At 36.3% G+C, this 18,700-nt stretch overlaps 1 protein-coding gene across 4 annotated transcripts in view; it reads right to left on the reverse strand.

Annotated features, from left to right (window-relative positions):
• LOC150097621 (metastasis-associated protein MTA3-like) overlaps window positions 1-18,700 on the reverse strand; it is a 474,620-nt gene that overhangs the window by 249,503 nt on the left and 206,417 nt on the right. For all 4 annotated transcript variants that reach the window (XM_090407419.1, XM_090407418.1, XM_090407421.1 and 1 more), the window contains one exon: window positions 4,108-4,207. In XM_090407419.1, the coding sequence (XP_090263545.1) occupies window positions 4,108-4,207 (100 nt within the window). The remainder of the gene's footprint in view (window positions 1-4,107; window positions 4,208-18,700) is intronic.

Genomic DNA, 18,700 nt, shown 5'->3' on the forward strand with positions numbered 1-18,700 from the left:
GATAAGCAATTAGACCACTTAAAATAGATTTGTTTTCTTTGTTTCGTCACCACTTAACTACATAGCAGTTCCAATAATACAAATGCATACAACAGCATGAAAAATACCGTGTTTTGGACAGATTTTATTTCGTCAAAAAAATGTATACACACTTATGTTATTTTATATGTTATGCATATAAAAATGTATAACAGGTGGCATCTATGGATGTTTTTCGAATTTGGATCAAATTACAGTAGCTATGTGTAGTATGACATTCTCTCAAAGATGTTGTTACTCACATGAATACTTGCATCAACACATGACCGGTAGGACAGTCAAACAATATGGCCGAGGCATGATTGTCGTTCGAGGAATGCAAGACCATTTTAAAGTGGTATTTCAAATTTGATAATGTTGAAGTTCAACGACAATGGAGGCATGAGTTTGCAAAACAACCTCCAACACCCATGACAACTGCATGTATTCATGATAAGTTTGAGACTCGTGATACTGTGTGCAATGTACAGAAGGGAAGATCCAGGAGACTTCGCACAGCAACGAGTACTGCTTCCTCGACTATGATGTTGAAACAGATTACACGTTCGCCACAGAAGTCTACCGCACAATGTGCACGTGAGACAAGAGCTAGCAGTGCAAGCATACGGCACATTCTTAAAGCAGCTAAATGGAAAATTTACATCCCAAGATTTTATATGCAATGAATGGAGATGATCCTGATCGAAGAATGCAGTATTGTGAGTGGTTTCAACACATGGTAGATGAGGACGAGGAGTTTGTGAGGAAGATGGTTTGGTCTAATGAAGCACAATTTAAGCTTAATGGAACAATGAATCGGAATAATTGTGTTTATTCCGATTCCATGAATCGGAATAAACACAATAAACACTGTGCTCCAAAAAATCCGGGTATTCATGTCGACAAGGCAGTCAATTTATCGGGGCTCAATGTCTGGTGTGGCTTGTCATCTAGGGGTTTATTAAACCCCTAGATGACAAGGACCATTCTTTTTTGAGGGTACTATTACCAGTCAAGTGTAAATAGACATGCTACGCACATCGAATTTACTTGCCATTCATGCACTTTATGGGAATGATCAATTTCTCTTCCAACAAGATGCCGCACCACCACAGAGATGCGAGAGTTTACCTCGATTAGAGATTTTAGAGACAATGGATAGGAAGAAGAGGTGCAGTTCATTTCCCCCCTATGTTCTCCTGATTTAACACCCTTGGACTTCTATGTATGGGGGACTCTAAAGGATGTAGTGTATCGAGAAAACCAGCTACACTGGGGGGGCCCTTTGGAAATAAATTGAAACGGCATGCACAGCAATCCCACTGGGCACTTTAGCCAACATTGCCCAAGCAGTAAATTGTCGTAAATATAAGTGTCTGGATGCTAATGTAACCACTTTGAGCACTTTGTATAATTGCAGAAGTCAAAGGTAAATTGTATTCATCCCTTGATGTCTGTATAAATTTAGTATTGCAATTTTTATACAGGTTTTTATTTTGGTGAAGTGTGTATACATTTTTTATTGATGGACTCTATATAGTTTTAGGCTATAGTTTTAAAATGGGCATGCCACATATCATTATTAATTCCTAATGTGTGTATAGTCAAAGGGAAGACAGATATAAAATTACCCCATACAAATTTATCCAACTGGCTCAGTACGATTGGATTTTCTTATCCTATTATCATTAAATTAAGTATAAACAGCTTTGTGTATATAGCAATACCTTGCATGATCCAGTTTCAAACAGTGTGGGTTTCACTATAGTGCAGCTTATAATTAGTATAAAATGCATTACAGTACAATTATTGTAATTTTTTCTGAAAAGCAATTATACTGATTACATTCATACAAAATTAAAGTGTTACCAAGCATTCCAAAAAATTCTCAAACATTCTTGTTCATACTGATTGCGTTCATTTATTAAGTCACAGTATACAGGATAGCAGCAGCAAAGATGTGGCCACTTGACACTTTTTTATGTGAAATTACACTTTATATGTAATTATTAGTGAAGAAAGAAAATATAAGGACATGAAGGACCAAAGAAAGATAAATGATTAACAATAGAACAACAGCTTAAAACTAGAAAGTATCTTACAGATATACAACATGTCATAAACTGTTTCTTGACATAAAATAATGTATCTTAAGGATCTGTCTAATCATGTTTATTGAATCAAGACAGTAATTGCTTGTTAGGAATGCATTACAATGAAACCTGTTAAATTTTATTGTTAGGCACAGTGCACCTGCAAGTTGATACCAAAAAGAAAGAAGAAAAAAAAAATATATATATATATATATCATCATCATCAAATTCCTGACAAGTACCCTCAAAGGGTGTACAGGATATGATAATACTACATGAAAAATTTACATCATTACTAACTTCCTATCTACAATTTTCATCCAAATCAATCAGTTACCTGTCAAGACTAACATAATCAGATCTGTCTTCTAAGGCATTTTTTACTGTATCAATCCACCTATATCTTGGTATTCCTCTGGGTCTTTTTCCTGCCAACCTGGCAGAGAACACCTGTTTTGCTAATCTTTCCTCTCCTATTCTGTCTAAGTGACCATACCAGCTGAGATCAGCTCTGCTAATGCATTCCTGGATGTTAACAACGTCAAGATCTTTCCTACTATCATTGTTTTTAATATGATATTGCAATTGCTGCCATCTCTTCACTCCCCTTTGGTCAAGTGTTTTATTTCTAACCTAGGTCTCAGATCCGTAAGTTAAAAGTTTGAACACTGTCTTTTATAGAGTTAATTTCGTGTTTTGACTAATTTCTCTCTTATTCCATATAAATTTATTCAGCTGACTTCCTACCATACTGGAATTGTTGATTCTGTTGTCTATTTCAATATTTAATTTACCATCTTCACTAAAAATCATGCCTAAGTAGCTGAAATGTTTTACTTGTTCTGTAAATTTCCAATATGCAATGCAGTTTTCGATGCTTCTGCCTATTTTCATTGTCTTGATACTGCTGATTTTCATACCAAATTCATTACGACAGTCATTTATTTTAGTCACTGAATCTTGCAGACTTTTACTGGATTTATTTAAAAGTATAACATCATCTGCATAAAGTAAAGAGCTGAGATTAACATCTCAATTTTGATATCAGGTTTAAACCACTTTCCTTCAATGTGATCCATACAGATAATGAATAGCAGCGGTGATAATGTACATTCTTGTCTGACACCAGATTTAACATTAAACCATCTTTTTGTACTTATTTCAATTCTAACTGCTGACTTACAACTCAAATAAAGACCTTTACACTTACCCAAAGTCACAGTGTGGTTTCACTACATCAATTATTATCGTACCATCTCTGCTGTGAGATATCGAGGGATGCCTTAACTTTACCATATTCATGCAGGATGGAGCACCACCTCACATTGGATTGCCAGTACAGTGAATGTTATGAAAACACTTCACAGAAAACAGTGTGAATTAGTCCTGCATTTCCCACAGCATGGCCACCTTGTGTCCCTGATCTCAACCCCTGTGACTTTTGGTTGTAAGGCCATCTGAAACACATGGTGTATGAAGGTCATGTTCCTGATTTAGCAACCTTGAAAGACAGAATAACATAGCATGTGAGGCATATCAATGCAGATCAGATGCATTCAGCTGTAGAAAAGTGTTTTATGTCGACACAAAAATTGATTTATGTCGCCTATAGCCATTATTGTTTAATTAATCCAAAACCACATGGTAGCTCCATATGTCCTCTGACAGCAGAAGTTTGTACTATTTTAAATCTTTTGTAAATAAAAATCCCATGTTCCAGAGTGCACTTAAAACAAGTTTAGTTGAATTTCGTCCAATGCATTTTTTTGCTATAGGGTTCTGAACACCTCCTCTTTAATTATGGTCATCCTGTATATTACACATGCATAGAATATATATTCCATACATATACAGAATATATTATATATAAATCCTCATGTGCATGTGTAAACATACACGCAATCTTTCTATATACTATCATATAAATTAAAATATAAATTAGAAAATTTTTGTAATTTAACAAATAATACATGTGACAAAATTACCACCAACTTACAAGAGTGATATCTCGTGAGGCAGCAGCTGCACTCATATGAAGACTTGGTTGCTTTACAGAACTGGAACAGTCAAGTGCTCTTGCAAATGTACCAACAGACCTATAAAATAAGTGTCTCACTTAGAAGAAGAAACATTAATAGTTGAGAAAGAATGAGGAAAAAAATCTTTTAGTCTTGTTTCAATAATATTGCTATTTTTAATAAATAAACATTTTTATATTTAATGAATGCAGATATAAGTTCCTTGAGAACAAAATGTGGTATGTAATGACTGGCACTTATTTTGAACATATGTAAAACACTTCTTAGTAATAAATTTTGAGTATTTTATTAAAGGATAATGACTGTCTAAAACTTACTCAGACAACAATTCTGCCAGAATTGTGGCAATCCTTATATGGTGTTTAAAACATCATAGAAGCCAAAGTCTGAAAGTGCATTGAAAAACCCAAAAAAATATGAGGTAACCCTGAAGTTGAAAAGCAGGATACATACAAAAGTTATGTTTTGGCAATGCTCAATAACAAACATATGGAAGGTTCACAACATATTACTCCAAATATATAAGAATCATGGCATACTGGTTCCCAGCTTGATTGTATTTTCACATCAAAATATCAGATGATAATCCACCCCACTTAAATTCCAGCACATGGAACAAGCAGAGATCAGTTCCAGATCCTGGAGACTTCCACTAAATATCCCACCACTCTTTTCATTTCATCTCCATACCTCTGTTCCAATTGTTGCAAATTACTTGGGAATGAGATATGGTTGAAATTCAAAGAATCACTAAAACAGAAACTTGGATGAGTGGGGAAAGGAGCATGCTTTCCTCAAAAGAAAAAAGTTAAAAGATCTCTATAAATAGACAACCTGGTTCATAGCAAAGAAACACAACAATGGTATAGAATTATACCATTGTTGAATTATACCAGGGACCTCCATGGAGTCCGAAGACATTGCGGGAGACCCAGTCAATCCACACAATCTATCATACCACTCCTTGAACCCATTAACAGATAAAAAACTCGCAAATGACATTGGCATCCATTCCACTCATTCACAACTCTCCAAGCAAAAAATCTAGTCTTCACACTCCTACTAACCACATCTTTATTCAACTTCCAGGAATGACTCCCTCTAGCCAAATACTGAAACATTTCCTCCTGCATCTATCCTATAAAACCCTTTAAGCAACTTTAATGTTTCTATCACATCCTCCCCCCTCTTTATCTCCTATTAACCAACTTCTGCAATCCACACACCCTCAAACTATCCTCACAGGGAACATTAAATAGGCCACTTCCCATCTTGGTTACTTGCCTCTGAATCTTCTCCATGGCTTTCTCATCCCCCAGAAATCCTGGTAGACCAGACTTCAGCACAGTAATCCAGCTGTGGATGTATCAAGACCTTATAAAGAGGAATTACAACGTCCTTATCTCTACTGTTTAACGTGTTTTTCAATAGCCAAGTAATCTTATGAACTACCTAAGCAATATGTTCTCTAAACTTTAACTCTGTCCACCACCACCTCTAAATCTCTAACTTCATCTATTTCCTGGAGCACAGTGCCATCAATGTGATACACAGCTTGTATTCTATTTATCCCGAAATGCATAACTTTACATTTCTCCACATAAATTGCCACCCATTATCATTTTTGCCCACACTGACAGCCTATTTAAATCATCCTGCAAACTCTCTGCATTTCCTTGATTAACAATTACTCTATCTAATTTCGCATCATCAACAAACAACTGAATATTTCGTTCGAATATTTCCTGTATCATTTATGTACAAATTAAACAGCAATGGTCCCAGCACTGAAAACCATGTGGAACACCACCTGTCTTTGCCTAGATTCTGCCCCTCCATATACCACTTGTTGATATCTGTCCAGCAGCCACTCTCTTATCCACTTAACCAGTGTCATACACATCCTCATTTGTTCTAATTTGTGTAACTGAGTTCCATGTGTTATTCTGTTAAATGTTTTTGCAAAATCATTGTGTAGCCATTTCCGCTATCAAACTCAGCTGTTACTCTATTATAAAAAGTTAGTAAATTACTAAGGCATGACCAACCGTTCACAAAGTCATGTTGACCCTCATAAAGTATGATATTTTTATTTACCCATTCTTGAATCCTCTTTTATACCAATTTTTGTAGTACTTTTACTGCCACACATGAGATACTGATTCGTCTATAATTTCCTACTGCAGTCTTAGAACCTCCCTTATGCAAGGGAATTATTTTACCCTCTTTCGACTCCCTTGGAATTCTACCAGAGCTGAGACTTAAATTAAAATTGAAAGGGATATTCTGCAATATCCTAAGGCTCTAAGCATATTGTGTTTGACAATGTGGAACTCCATTCCACACATTAGTGTCTGTCACATAGGTTAAAGCAGTAACCTCACCAGATAATATATCCTCGCGAAGTGGTCACTCAGTAACTCAAATATTTTATCCACTTCTGTCTCCTGGTAACCATCACTCATTAAGGTTAATCCTCTTTAGTCATTCTTTCTCTTACTTGCCACATAATGAAAGAACTCTTTGGGAATTCCTCTGGCCTGCTTGGTTAGATTCTTCTCATATACTGATTTTGCATTCCTTGCCATCCTGGTCACCTTTCTCTTTATATACCCTCCACAGGATTTTCTTCTTGTGCAACTTGTGCTTATTGATATTACTCATCCATTTAACTCGTACCTGATTAAACTTATATAAGAATTCAGTACATAATTAAAAACTTTTAAGGAGTATTTAAAAATACAATGCCACTCGGCATATAGCTCAAGTACATTGTTCGATATACAGTTCATCAAATTCCACAAAGAAGGGACTCTCACCCAAATCTCTGCAGATGCCAAAGAAATATCCACCACACAAGATATCATTGACTTGTTTTAGAGACACTATGAACATATGTTTCAAGGCAATGGTGTGGGAAACTATAACTATTGCAAGATAACATCTTTCCTGTTCACATCTAAGATGGAGTCAAGAGTTCCATTAGAACAGCTGAAATTAAGTAAACCTATAAAGAATGAATGACAGATCAGGAAATCCCCAGCACTGCAGTCTAGGGGTTTTTATTCTCTCCATTCTAAGTTATAGTCTTTAATTCTTCTCTCCCTATTCACATACCAAATGAATTTTAAGCCAGCCATACAGTCCTCATTCCAAAACCTAATTAAGAGCTCTACATTAAACAAGAGATAGATGCTAATTTCTCTATTTATCAATGCAACACAGACTACAAGATCCTCTTTAAAATAAAATAAAATAAATTTTAAAGAAAAATCAACAATAGGCTCAAAGCAGGAGTGAGATAAATAATAATCTAAAGCACTAGTGTATATGGGGTGCCAGGATGGTTAATAATTCCTAGTTGATATGAAAAAAGCAACCAATGCCAGTAGTCATGATTGATCTTACTTAAGCATTTGACAACATCCAGCATTTCAAGACATATAAACTACATACATCAGTGCTATATAGTTTATGTTATAGTTGTGTTAGCTAACATAAGTATCATAGGTATCCACCTCTTACACAATAAGTTCCTGTCAGACCCAGTCAAAATTCAAAAGAGACAAGGCTATCCTCTTAGTCCCTTGCTCTTTACATTGATTCGACCACTTTTTTTTTTTTTTTTTAAGGAGGTGTCAATTCATATGCTATGGAAAGGGATAACAATTTCCTCAATGAAAGAAAATAAAATATTAGAATATGCAGATAAAAGTGGGCACCTTTGAGGGATAATGACTCAATATACATATTTTTCTGTATTTTGAAAAAATTCAGCAGTCACTGGAACAACTGTCACTACTGACAATATGAAATTAAAAGTTTTTGGAATCGTGAAAACATTCCCTTTAGGCTAGCACCCAAGAGTAAATGTTCTTACTATGCCTGGAACTCCTTTCTCAACTTGTCCAACACTACCAGCTGAAAAACTCACAAACACATTGAAACCTAAGAAGATTTGAAAATATAAAAGCCATAGTATCACAATCTTCCCTTCTCAGCTGCACATAATGTTTATTATGTGCAGCTGAGATTTTTGTGGTCCAGCTGATATAAAGAAGTTCAAAAGAAAATTCAACTATCAAAGAAGCATAGAGATTTCACAGCCTCCAGTATTAAAATTTTGCAATGTATGCAATACAGCCTCAAAAGATCCATAAGTTGGATCTTCTGGAGTGAAGACCTTCTCTGATGCTACCTGGGTGTTCATCTCCCACTATTTGGGATAAATGATAACAGTGGCCTAAGAGACAGGAACACTATATACTTCCTAAATGCTACAGCATTCTGTGCTTACCACTAAGACTGCTACATCATCTGGTACTAACATTCATTCCATTATTAACACAGGACCTGATATACCATCTAGCCATAAATGTTGAACAGTGCATAAACATTTAATCTATCGTTACATAATTTACAGCTTTCAGCACATGCAAACCACATGTATAATCTGCATATAGCAGTTCAAAGTTCCAAATGTCCCCCTTTTGACTCCACGCACACCTGAAGTCTGTGATGCCACATATTAATGGTGGCACGCACAACATCCAACAGAAACACTGCTGCTATTTGCCCCAAATCCATCTTCAGGCTGGTGATGCTGTGGGGTTCTTTTATAAGCTACTCTCTATCAAGCTTCAATCACAATTTGAAATCCAACAGATTCAGATCATGGCCAATCAGAATGTGATATGTCACTGGGAACATTCGCCTCCAACCACTGTTACGTGGTCCTAGTCTTGTGTGCAGAGGCTGAGTCCTATTGGAGGGTCTCATGCCTACTGTGAAACAAGGTGTAGTTCACAGGACTGTACCTCAGGTTCCAGCATGGCATCTTGATACACTCTGGCAGAGGATTCGACCCCTTTCTCACAGAAATGCAACTTAGATACCCCCCGATACATCACTCCTCACCAAACCATCACTGACAGAGTGGGGATGACCTCTCTGAATCCTGGTTGGTATGGGATATGCTGTGTAATCATCTGGTGCATAATACCCGGTTGTTTTCACGATTAAATTACGAAAATCTTCTCATCTGTTTATATCTCTGTGTCTGTTATATGCACACCTCCAGTGAAGTGCATTTGATTTCATCACCCTCTGCTGCATAACTTGTAGTGATAGGAAGTGTCCAGTAGAACGGTGAGAGGCTCTCATCCTCAAATTCATAAGTTAGTACACTTGGCATTATTCTCTGCAAAGCGTTCATCTCTTGCAACATTGCTTTCTGCATTTTCACAGGATTATAGTGGAAGAATGCCTTTACAGCCCTCACAAGCTATTGCATCCTAACCCAACGTGATTAACCTGTTCTTTGGTGGTCAAATGTCTTCTGTACCATCATAATAGTCTAATACACACATCCGACTGATCTCAGGTGTTTTTGGCATGTTGATAGCAGATGGCTGCATTCCAACCATGTGAAGTGCTACTATCACAGCTACTCTGGAAATAGACAACAGAAACAACAAAGCCGGTATGGTACGACATCAACTGAATAAATTTATATGGAATAAGAGAGAAAGTATACAAGACGGTGTTCAAACCAATTTTAACTTACGGATCTAACACCTGGGTTAGAAATAAAATACTTGACCAAAGACCACAGATAGGAAAGTACTAAGAAAGATTAGGAGGAATGAAGAGATGGCATAAATAGCAATATCACATTAAAAACGAGGATATTAGGAAAGAACTTGACATTGTTAGCATCCAGGAATGTGTTAGCTAAGCCAATCTCAGATGGTATGGTCACCTAAACAGAATGGGAGAGGAAAGATTAGCAAAACAAGTGTTCTCTGCAGGTTGGCAGGAAAAAGACCTAGAGGAAGACCAAGATATTGGTGGATTAATACAGTAAAAAGTGTCTTAGAAGACAGAAATATAAGATTTGATAATGTTGGAGTCTTCACAGGTAACAGACTGATTTGGAGGAAAACTAGATAGGAAGTTAGCAATGCTGTAAGTTTTTCATGTAATCATATCCTGTACACCCATTGAGGGAACTTGTCAGGAATTTCATGATGATAATGATGGCTCTCATGATCTCTCCACTGAATATTGACCAGTACTGATATGACTTTCTCTACTGATAAACACGCATAACTCACTCAATTCCATGGGCAGCAAGGGAGTGTGCAGAAGTTGTAACAGTATTTATGGCAAGACTGTTTAACCTCTTCTATCACAAACTTCCAAAGTTGTGTGCTAATAATAACACTCTGTCCTATCAAGATGGATGGAAGAGTTTGGAGAATTGTATATGGTCAGTAAATTTCGGTAAATGCCCTCAAATGGGGATACTTTAATATTGGAGATATAATTTGTGGCATCTGTTACAGGCTGTAAACAATAGAACAAGCATTCTATTGCTGCACTTTTGCTGTGTGTGTGGAACAGACTATGGTATTGGAATTGGTATACTGCAGAACATTTAAGCAATAAGAAACGTAATAACCAAAAGAAAAACAATACAAAATACAAGAAAAACAGAAATAGCACATGCTCTTGAACAGAAGTATACCCTGCAAATTGACAAAGCCATCATAGTAGACATACAGGAAAACGAAACAATGCTTAGAAAATTGGAAACAATAGCCATAAAATGAAACAAAAACTCAATAAATGTTCACTGCCCCTATACACCATCTGTCCAAAAAAGAAACCGAACTTTTCGAAAATAGAAGAAACTTGTGGAGCCACCTGTTGTCGAAAGTGGTAACCTTCATTAGTGTTGTGTCAACCGTCAATGACATTTGTTTCATTAGAAGCCAAGTTATAGTGCCAAGGGTGACAGTGTGTTTTGACGAACGGTTAGAAAATGAGTTTCAAACAGAGAGCTGCGAGTGACTTTTGTGTTAAACTTGGTAAACATTTTACCGAAACACATCAAATGTTTCAAAAAGCATACGGTGATGAATGCTTATCCCACACTCAAGTTTACGAGTGGTTTAAACGATTTCAAAGTGGTCATGAGGCACTTGAGGATGACTTGGATGTTAACTTCTCTTCAGTCCAAATAGGACTGAGAGAGGTTAACATCCAAAAAGTACGTGATTTCATCAAAGAAAACACGAAAACCTCTGTGAGATTTATTGAAGATGAACTCGTTATTCCAAAATCAACTGTGCACAACATTTTGACCGAGAGTTTGGGCCTTCATAAATTTAATTCGTGATTAAATTTATCCAAAAAATGTATCGAATTGAACACTGCAAGGACCTCATTAAAACCGCTTATAAGGACTCAAACTTTCTTGAAACAATCGCTACTGGTTACAAAATGTGGTGTTTTGAGTAGGAGCCCGAAATAAAGCAGTGTAAACCACCAGAAGAGGGGTATCCGAAAAAAAAAAAAAAAAAAAAAAAAAGTCGCTTGGAGAAGTCAAAAGTAAAGACAATGTTTCTACGATTCCAAGGGCATTATCCACAAAGAATTTGTTCCGCCTGGCCAAACGGTCAATGGTGAGTTTTATCTCGAAGTTTTGAAGCGATTGATAGCGAGAATTCGTTCGCGTATGGCATGAATATTGTGATGCAGGCAGCTAATCACTTTTGCATGATAATGCACCATCTCATCGTTCGAACATTGTGAGACAGTTTTTGAACAGAAACCAAGTTCACTGCCCTACTCGCCATATCCACCTGATTTAGCACCCTGTGACTTTTTTCTCTACCCCTGACTTCATTTGCCGATGAAAGGAAAGTGATATGACACCATTGAAAACTAAAAACATTCAAGCAGCAGTAACCACGACACTCAAAAGTATCCCAAAAACCAATATAAAAAAACTCATTTAATGAATTAATTAACCATGCCAAACGCTGTATCGAAGCTGAGGGAGAGTATATTGATTGATATAAATGATTTGAATAATTATAATTGGCCTGTGTTTTATTTTCTATCAAAAGTTTGGTTTCTTTTTGGACAGCAGAGGGTGTATAATGTTCAAGAGTTGGAAGCTCGAAAACATAAAAATTAGGTCATGACTCCATTCAACAGAAAGCAACACAGATACACCCAAGACCAAACAGCAAGCCAACATGACAAAGCCTCCACTTTTCCATGAGCTCTGAACACAACACACAGTTGAAGGGGGCTCAATTCTCCCACCCCTAATTTTGTTTCATCATATTCTATCTTTCTGCTTTCCCCCAAAATTTCTATCTCTCACCCTCTTCTTCCCAAAGAATTCACAGCCCACTCTTGAAACCCAGCTTTTAAATTTCACATACCTTGAGTCTCACCCACAATTCTCCTACATCTCTCTATTTCCACATTTCCAACTCACCCACCCTTTCAGTCATACTTCAATAATATCGCCTTACGCCAGATGCTGCTCAATAAAATGACAATCAGGAACATCCTACAAAGGTATATCCACAATTATTCCTTCCTTATATTCTTTATATATCTATATCTTTAAAACATCAGTAATGCCCTAAAAAGTGAGTAGAGAGCCAATTACGTAATAAAAAAAAAGGGATACTTCTAAACAAAAATAGGCAAAATAGCTATAAAAATTAATATTTATTTAGAGGAGTAACATGGAAAATTTTCCAGAAATAATATCTGTGAAAAATTAACATTTCTGCATATAACAGATTATTTGCATACTATAATTGCCTGGTTGGTCGAGTGGTTAACCAACCCCTGCTTATTGGAGGCCTGAAGTTCCACATTTGGTCTATACAACAGATTTCCTTCACTATATAAAAATAAATGAGGAAACCAAAAAAAAAAAAAAAATATATATATATATATATCATTTTGTGTGTGTGTGTGTGTGTGTATCAGTGGCGTCACATGCCCAATTGAGTTGGGTGTGCTGTCAATGTGGCTTATGCAACTGCACTACGAAATTCATGTCAATATGATATGACCATATGATTACATTTTTATCGATATATGAAAGTTTTAAGAGTGCATAATGCATCAGCACTCATCTTAATTGGTCCAATGCAATTAATTGTAAGATAACTCTGAATACCTTAATTTATCAATTAACTGTAAACAAATCTGCATAAGAGTGGGGAAACAATGTGTTTAATATATATTTGAAAACAATAATGAAAGAGAATGCTATATTTGAGTGGTATATTTGAATTACTCAAAGGTGTAAATATGTGAACTATCAATAAGTCATGTGAGAATGGGAAATATAAAGGAAAGAATAAGTGTGAGTAGAAATACTCTCATTAATAGCAAACAAATTATTAATGATTAACATTTGTGATGTGTGTCCTATAAGTTGCTGTGTATAGCAAATAGCATGTGATCCTATAAATTCTAGACATGCATAAGTGAATTTATTATGGCATAATTAAAAAAAAAAACCAATGAAGAGAAAAAAACAGATTGAAAAGTATAAATACCTAAGCAATAATAAATAGCCACTACATACATTTAAAAAATTCAGTTAAAAACTATAGGAAAGGGCAACTAATAAAGTTGATCAGGTGATTCATTTAGGCATGGCAGGAATACATGTAGTTCGATGGAGCAGCAAATCATCTTGTAAAATTTGTTGTGCATTTCTCTGATTTATGTATATTTCGCTTTGTTTTTCTAAGAATTTTCTTTTGTTTACTGAGACTCAGTATACATTTTGCACAATAATAGGATACATAACATCTCATCATTATTGAAATTATTCAGGGATCATTCGTTGTTTTTTTTTTTTTTTTTTTTTTTTTTTTTAAGGTGTGCAGCTCTTCTGACACTTAAATAAATGTATCTCACATATGCTAGTATTTTGTTGTAGATCAAACTTCTTATAAATACACAAAGTATTCATTTTATTCAAGAATAGACAACAATTTTACTACATCTGTTGTTCCCAAAAACTAGAATAAAAACGTCACTATACCATTAAAAAAACTTTCCAACTTCAACAGATGCTATACTGCACAAACAAGAAAAACAAGTAGGTTTGTTCATCACTAAATACCAGTAAACAGACAACTGGAACAACACATTTAACACGTTCACGCGTTAAATGTGTTGTTCCAATCACGCGATATCGCGCGATGCGAGTTCTCACCAAACGGCAGATCACGCGATATTGCGTGGATGTCGCTAACTAAATTAAAAAATATAAAAAATTTGGCCACCACATGAAATTCCAATTTTCAGCTTGGCAATGAACGATATCGTGCGATCACGCAATGCGAGTTCTCGTCAAATGGCCGATCACGCGTTATCGCGTGGACGTCATTAACTAGATAAAAATGTATAAAAAATTTGGCCACCACACGAAATTCCAATTTTCAGCTTGGCAATGAACGATATCACGCGATGCGAGTTCTCACCAAACGGCCGATCACGCGTCGTTGCGTGGACGTCGCTAACTAAATAAAAAAATAAAAATAATTTGGCCACCACATGAAATTCCAATTTTTAGCTTGGCAATGAAAGTGTTAATGGAAAAACACTCCGCTCCCACAGAATATGTTGCATGCATGCAAATAGAAGAGATTTCTTGTAGCAGTGAACATGAAACACATTTTTCCTAACATCCGCTTTCAAATTTTCAGTTCCAGAAAATATGTGTAACAGCCGTTTATAATACAGCCATTGGATACAGAAAGTGCTCAATTTATGAAAAGCAAAATGAATATATATACAGGGTGTTCGGGATAAATTTGACATATTTATAATTAATTATATTTTTCCGTAAGTTACATGTATTAACACACACTTCTCTTCATTTAAAAGGTTGGACCCTTCTTCATTCATATACAAGATGTCAGAAAGGATGGATAGCTGGAACCCACCTGAATCATGGAAGAGAATAACTTGTATCATGATGATTCGTGCCCGCCATCAAAATAAGGATATTTCGACTGCTGCCCAATGCTCCCTGAATACAGTAAAAACAATCAGGCATGAACTAGAGACTTGCAATGGTGACTACGAGGATGTAGCAAGAAGAAAGATCCCTAGCAGACGATCTGATTGCGTTCGTACAGCAGAATTCCTCGCAAATCTGCAGGAACAGGTGTTGAAGATCCCTGGCATTGGAATTCGGGCTTTGTCACGTGAAATGAATGTTGCAGCCTCTACTATGAAGCTTGCACTCAATGAAGACCTCCGCTACTACTCATACAAGCGCCGCAAAGGTCAGCTGCTTACAGAAAAGGCCCGTGAAAAACGTTTGATAAACGCGAAGAAACTTCCTGCGGAACCACAAACAATCTGGTTCTTTTCCGATGAGAAAAACTTTTGCCAGGATCAAAAACACAACACGCAGAATAACAGATGGCTTGCATACAGTACAAAGGACATTCCTCGTGTAATGCAGACTAAATTTCCCCAAACTGTGATGGTTTTCGGATGTGTATCCTCTGAAGGCAATGTGATGCCTCCGCATTTTTTCCAAGAGGGCCTCAGGTTGACTTCAGATGGCTACGTGGAGTTGCTAAACACTGTAGTCAAGCCCTGGATAACAAGGGTAGCCAATGGTAGGCCGTATGTATGGCAGCAGGATTCGGCCCCTTGCCACACCTCTGGGAAAAGTCAAAAATGGTTGTCTGAAAATTTCTACGACTTCACCAGTCCAAATGTTTGGCCTCCAAACTCCCCAGACCTTAACCCCATGGATTATTTTGTATGGGGCGCAGTTGAAAAAGACACCAATCGCACTTCCAGTAATACAAAAGCCCAGTTAATGGATAAAATTAAAACAGTTTTTGCAGCCCTTCCCAGGGAGACTGTAGCATCAGCTTGTTCGAGGTTCCGAAGCAGGATTGAAGCTGTGATCGATGCTAATGGTGGTTATTTTGAGTAAATCTTGTTGATAGTATTGTAATTAACTCTGCCTGTAATGTTTTTTGTCAATTCATTAAATTTAATAGATACAAAGAAGATTTTCTTTTTCCTTACGAAACTGTCAAATTTATCCCGAACACCCTGTATATAAAACTTGAAATCAGTTTGAATTGCATTTCAGATATTCGATTCATCCAGACTTAACAATTGCTAAGTTTAGAAATAAAATTCTACCGATGAGGTGCAATTAACATGCCATATAACATCTTTAACCACATCACATATACCACTAATCAGGAATGAATTAAGCTAGCTGAGGGCCCCCTGGCAGTAAAATTTATGGGGCCCCTAAAATTTTTTTCTACATTTGGAAAAGCTGCCATTTCACTTACAGCTAGATATATTTGTGTGACAGTATTGAATTTGTCATTATCTTCTTTTTAAAATAGTAGAAGCTGTTCCAATTCATCACCCCGTGTGGTGACCAGGGTTAAAGAATAGTCCCAATGTAGCCCATGCATGTCGTAAAAGGCAACTAAAATGGGTACCCAGTACCCGGGGGTATAGCCGGGTTCCTTCTTGTAAGGTTGGGCGCAGGGCTAACAACCCTGTCCTGTAAAAACTCATTTGTTAAGAAAGTCAAAAGGAAAATTAGCCAGACGTACTTCGCGGAACAACTTGGACAACAGAAAAAGGATTATGAATATTGGTTTGGAAGCTGGAATGTCTTGAGCCTGAACAGACCAGGAACACTGAAGAGAGTGTGTGAGGAACTAGAGATATAGAGTGCAGATAACAGCATTGCAGGAGGTGAGATGGAAAGGAAGTGGCATATTTGATACCAGAACACATACTATTTTTTACAGTGGAGGAGATCAAAAAGCCTTTGGACCGCATTTTTGGTTAATAAAAAATGGAAACACTTGGTTCTTGATTTTAGACCAGTTAATGAACGACTTTGTGTACTGAGAATAAAGTTTAAGATATTCAATATTTCACTTATATGTGCACATGCACCAACTGAGGACTCTTGTGAAGAAGACAAGATGAATTTCTATGAATTATTGGAGAAGATACATAATCAGGCACCGAAACATGATGTAAAAATGGTTCTAGGAGACATGAATGCCAAAATAGGAAAGGAAGAGACCTTCCAACCAACAATTGGAAGAGATAGCGCACACGAAGAAAGTAATGAAAATGGCATGAGACTAATTGATTTTGCAAGTAGCAAAAATATAATCATATGTACAACCTGTTTTCCACATAAAAAAGTACATAAAGTTACCTGGAGATCGGCAGATGGAAAAACGGAAAATCAGATAGATCATGTGATGATTGATAGACGACATGCAACAGATATCATTGATGCAAGAAGTTTTAGAGGAGCGGATTGTGATACGGATCATTACTTGTTAAGAATTAAATATAAACAAAGGATAAAAATTAATAAAGTAGGTAGAGGAAAGAGAACACCAAGATATGACATCCAAAAATTAAAAGATGGAAAAATCAGACAAAAATATATTGACAGATTGGGAGAAGAAATAAATGAGGATGAACATATAAATAATATGACTATAGATAAAAAATGGGAATGGACCAAGAATAAATTTTCTAAAGTGGCCGAAGAAGTCCTGGGATTCAGAAACAAAGATAAAAGAAATGAATGGTATGATTTGGAATGTAGAAAATGTGTTGAAGACAGAAATACAGCTCGTCTAAAGATGCTTGGACGAAAAACTCGAGCAAATGAGAATGAATATAGAGAAAAACGAAAACAAGCCAAAAAGATTTGTAGAAGAAAGAAACGTGAGTGGGAAAAGTCAAGGCTAAATGAAATTGAGATTTTGAAGAATACAGGACAAATTAAGAAAATGTATAATAAGATAAAGGAAATTAAAGGCGGATTTCAACCCAGAACAACTTTCTGCAGAGACCATGAGGGAAACTTGCTCAGTGGAAAGGAGGACATTTTGAGAAGGTGGGCAGAATATTTTGAAGATCTCCTTCAGGACAAAACAAGCTTGGAAAATGACGTTCCAGAAGAAGACGAGTTTAACGAACCCCTGGCAAGTATGGGAAAAGCTGAGACAGAGGAAGCACCAGAATTAAACGAGGTGGAATTAGCCCTAAAGAGAATGAAAAATAATAAAGCACCTGGTGAAGATGGAATACCAGTTGAGCTATTAAAATATGGTGGGCAGTCACTATTAATCAAAATACATAAGTGCTTGTCAGAGGTATGGGAAACTGAATCTATGCCTACTGAATGGTACACTGCTATTATCGTTCCTATACATAAGAAAAATGACAAGTCTCTGTGCCAAAATTATAGAGGAATATCACTGTTAGCAGTAATTTACAAAATATTTGCAAGGGTACTGGCAACTATATTGGAACCCTTTATAGAAAAAACGCTGGGCGACTACCAATGTGGTTTTAGGTATGATAGATCAACAACAGACCAGATTTTTACAGTACAAACTATAATGGAGAAATGCTACGAGTTCAATATCAATCTGCACCAGTAAAAAAAACTTTAAACAAGCCTATGATAACATCGATAGAGATAAGCTATTTAAAGTCATGAAGGAATTCCAAATTCCACCTAAACTGATAAGATTAGTTAAAATGACACTCAGAAATACCATGGGTAGAGTGCAAATACAGGGCGAACTGACACCTGAGTTCAGGATTACCAAAGGATTACGACAAGGAGATCAACTATCAACAATGCTTTTCAACCTATGTCTTGAAAGGGTAATACGAAAT

This window comes from Typopeltis vanoorti, chromosome 17 (genome assembly GCF_054136105.1).
Source record: "Typopeltis vanoorti isolate ZY-2024b chromosome 17, IOZ_Tvanoo_1.0, whole genome shotgun sequence".
Classification (NCBI taxonomy): domain Eukaryota; kingdom Metazoa; phylum Arthropoda; class Arachnida; order Uropygi; family Thelyphonidae; genus Typopeltis; species Typopeltis vanoorti.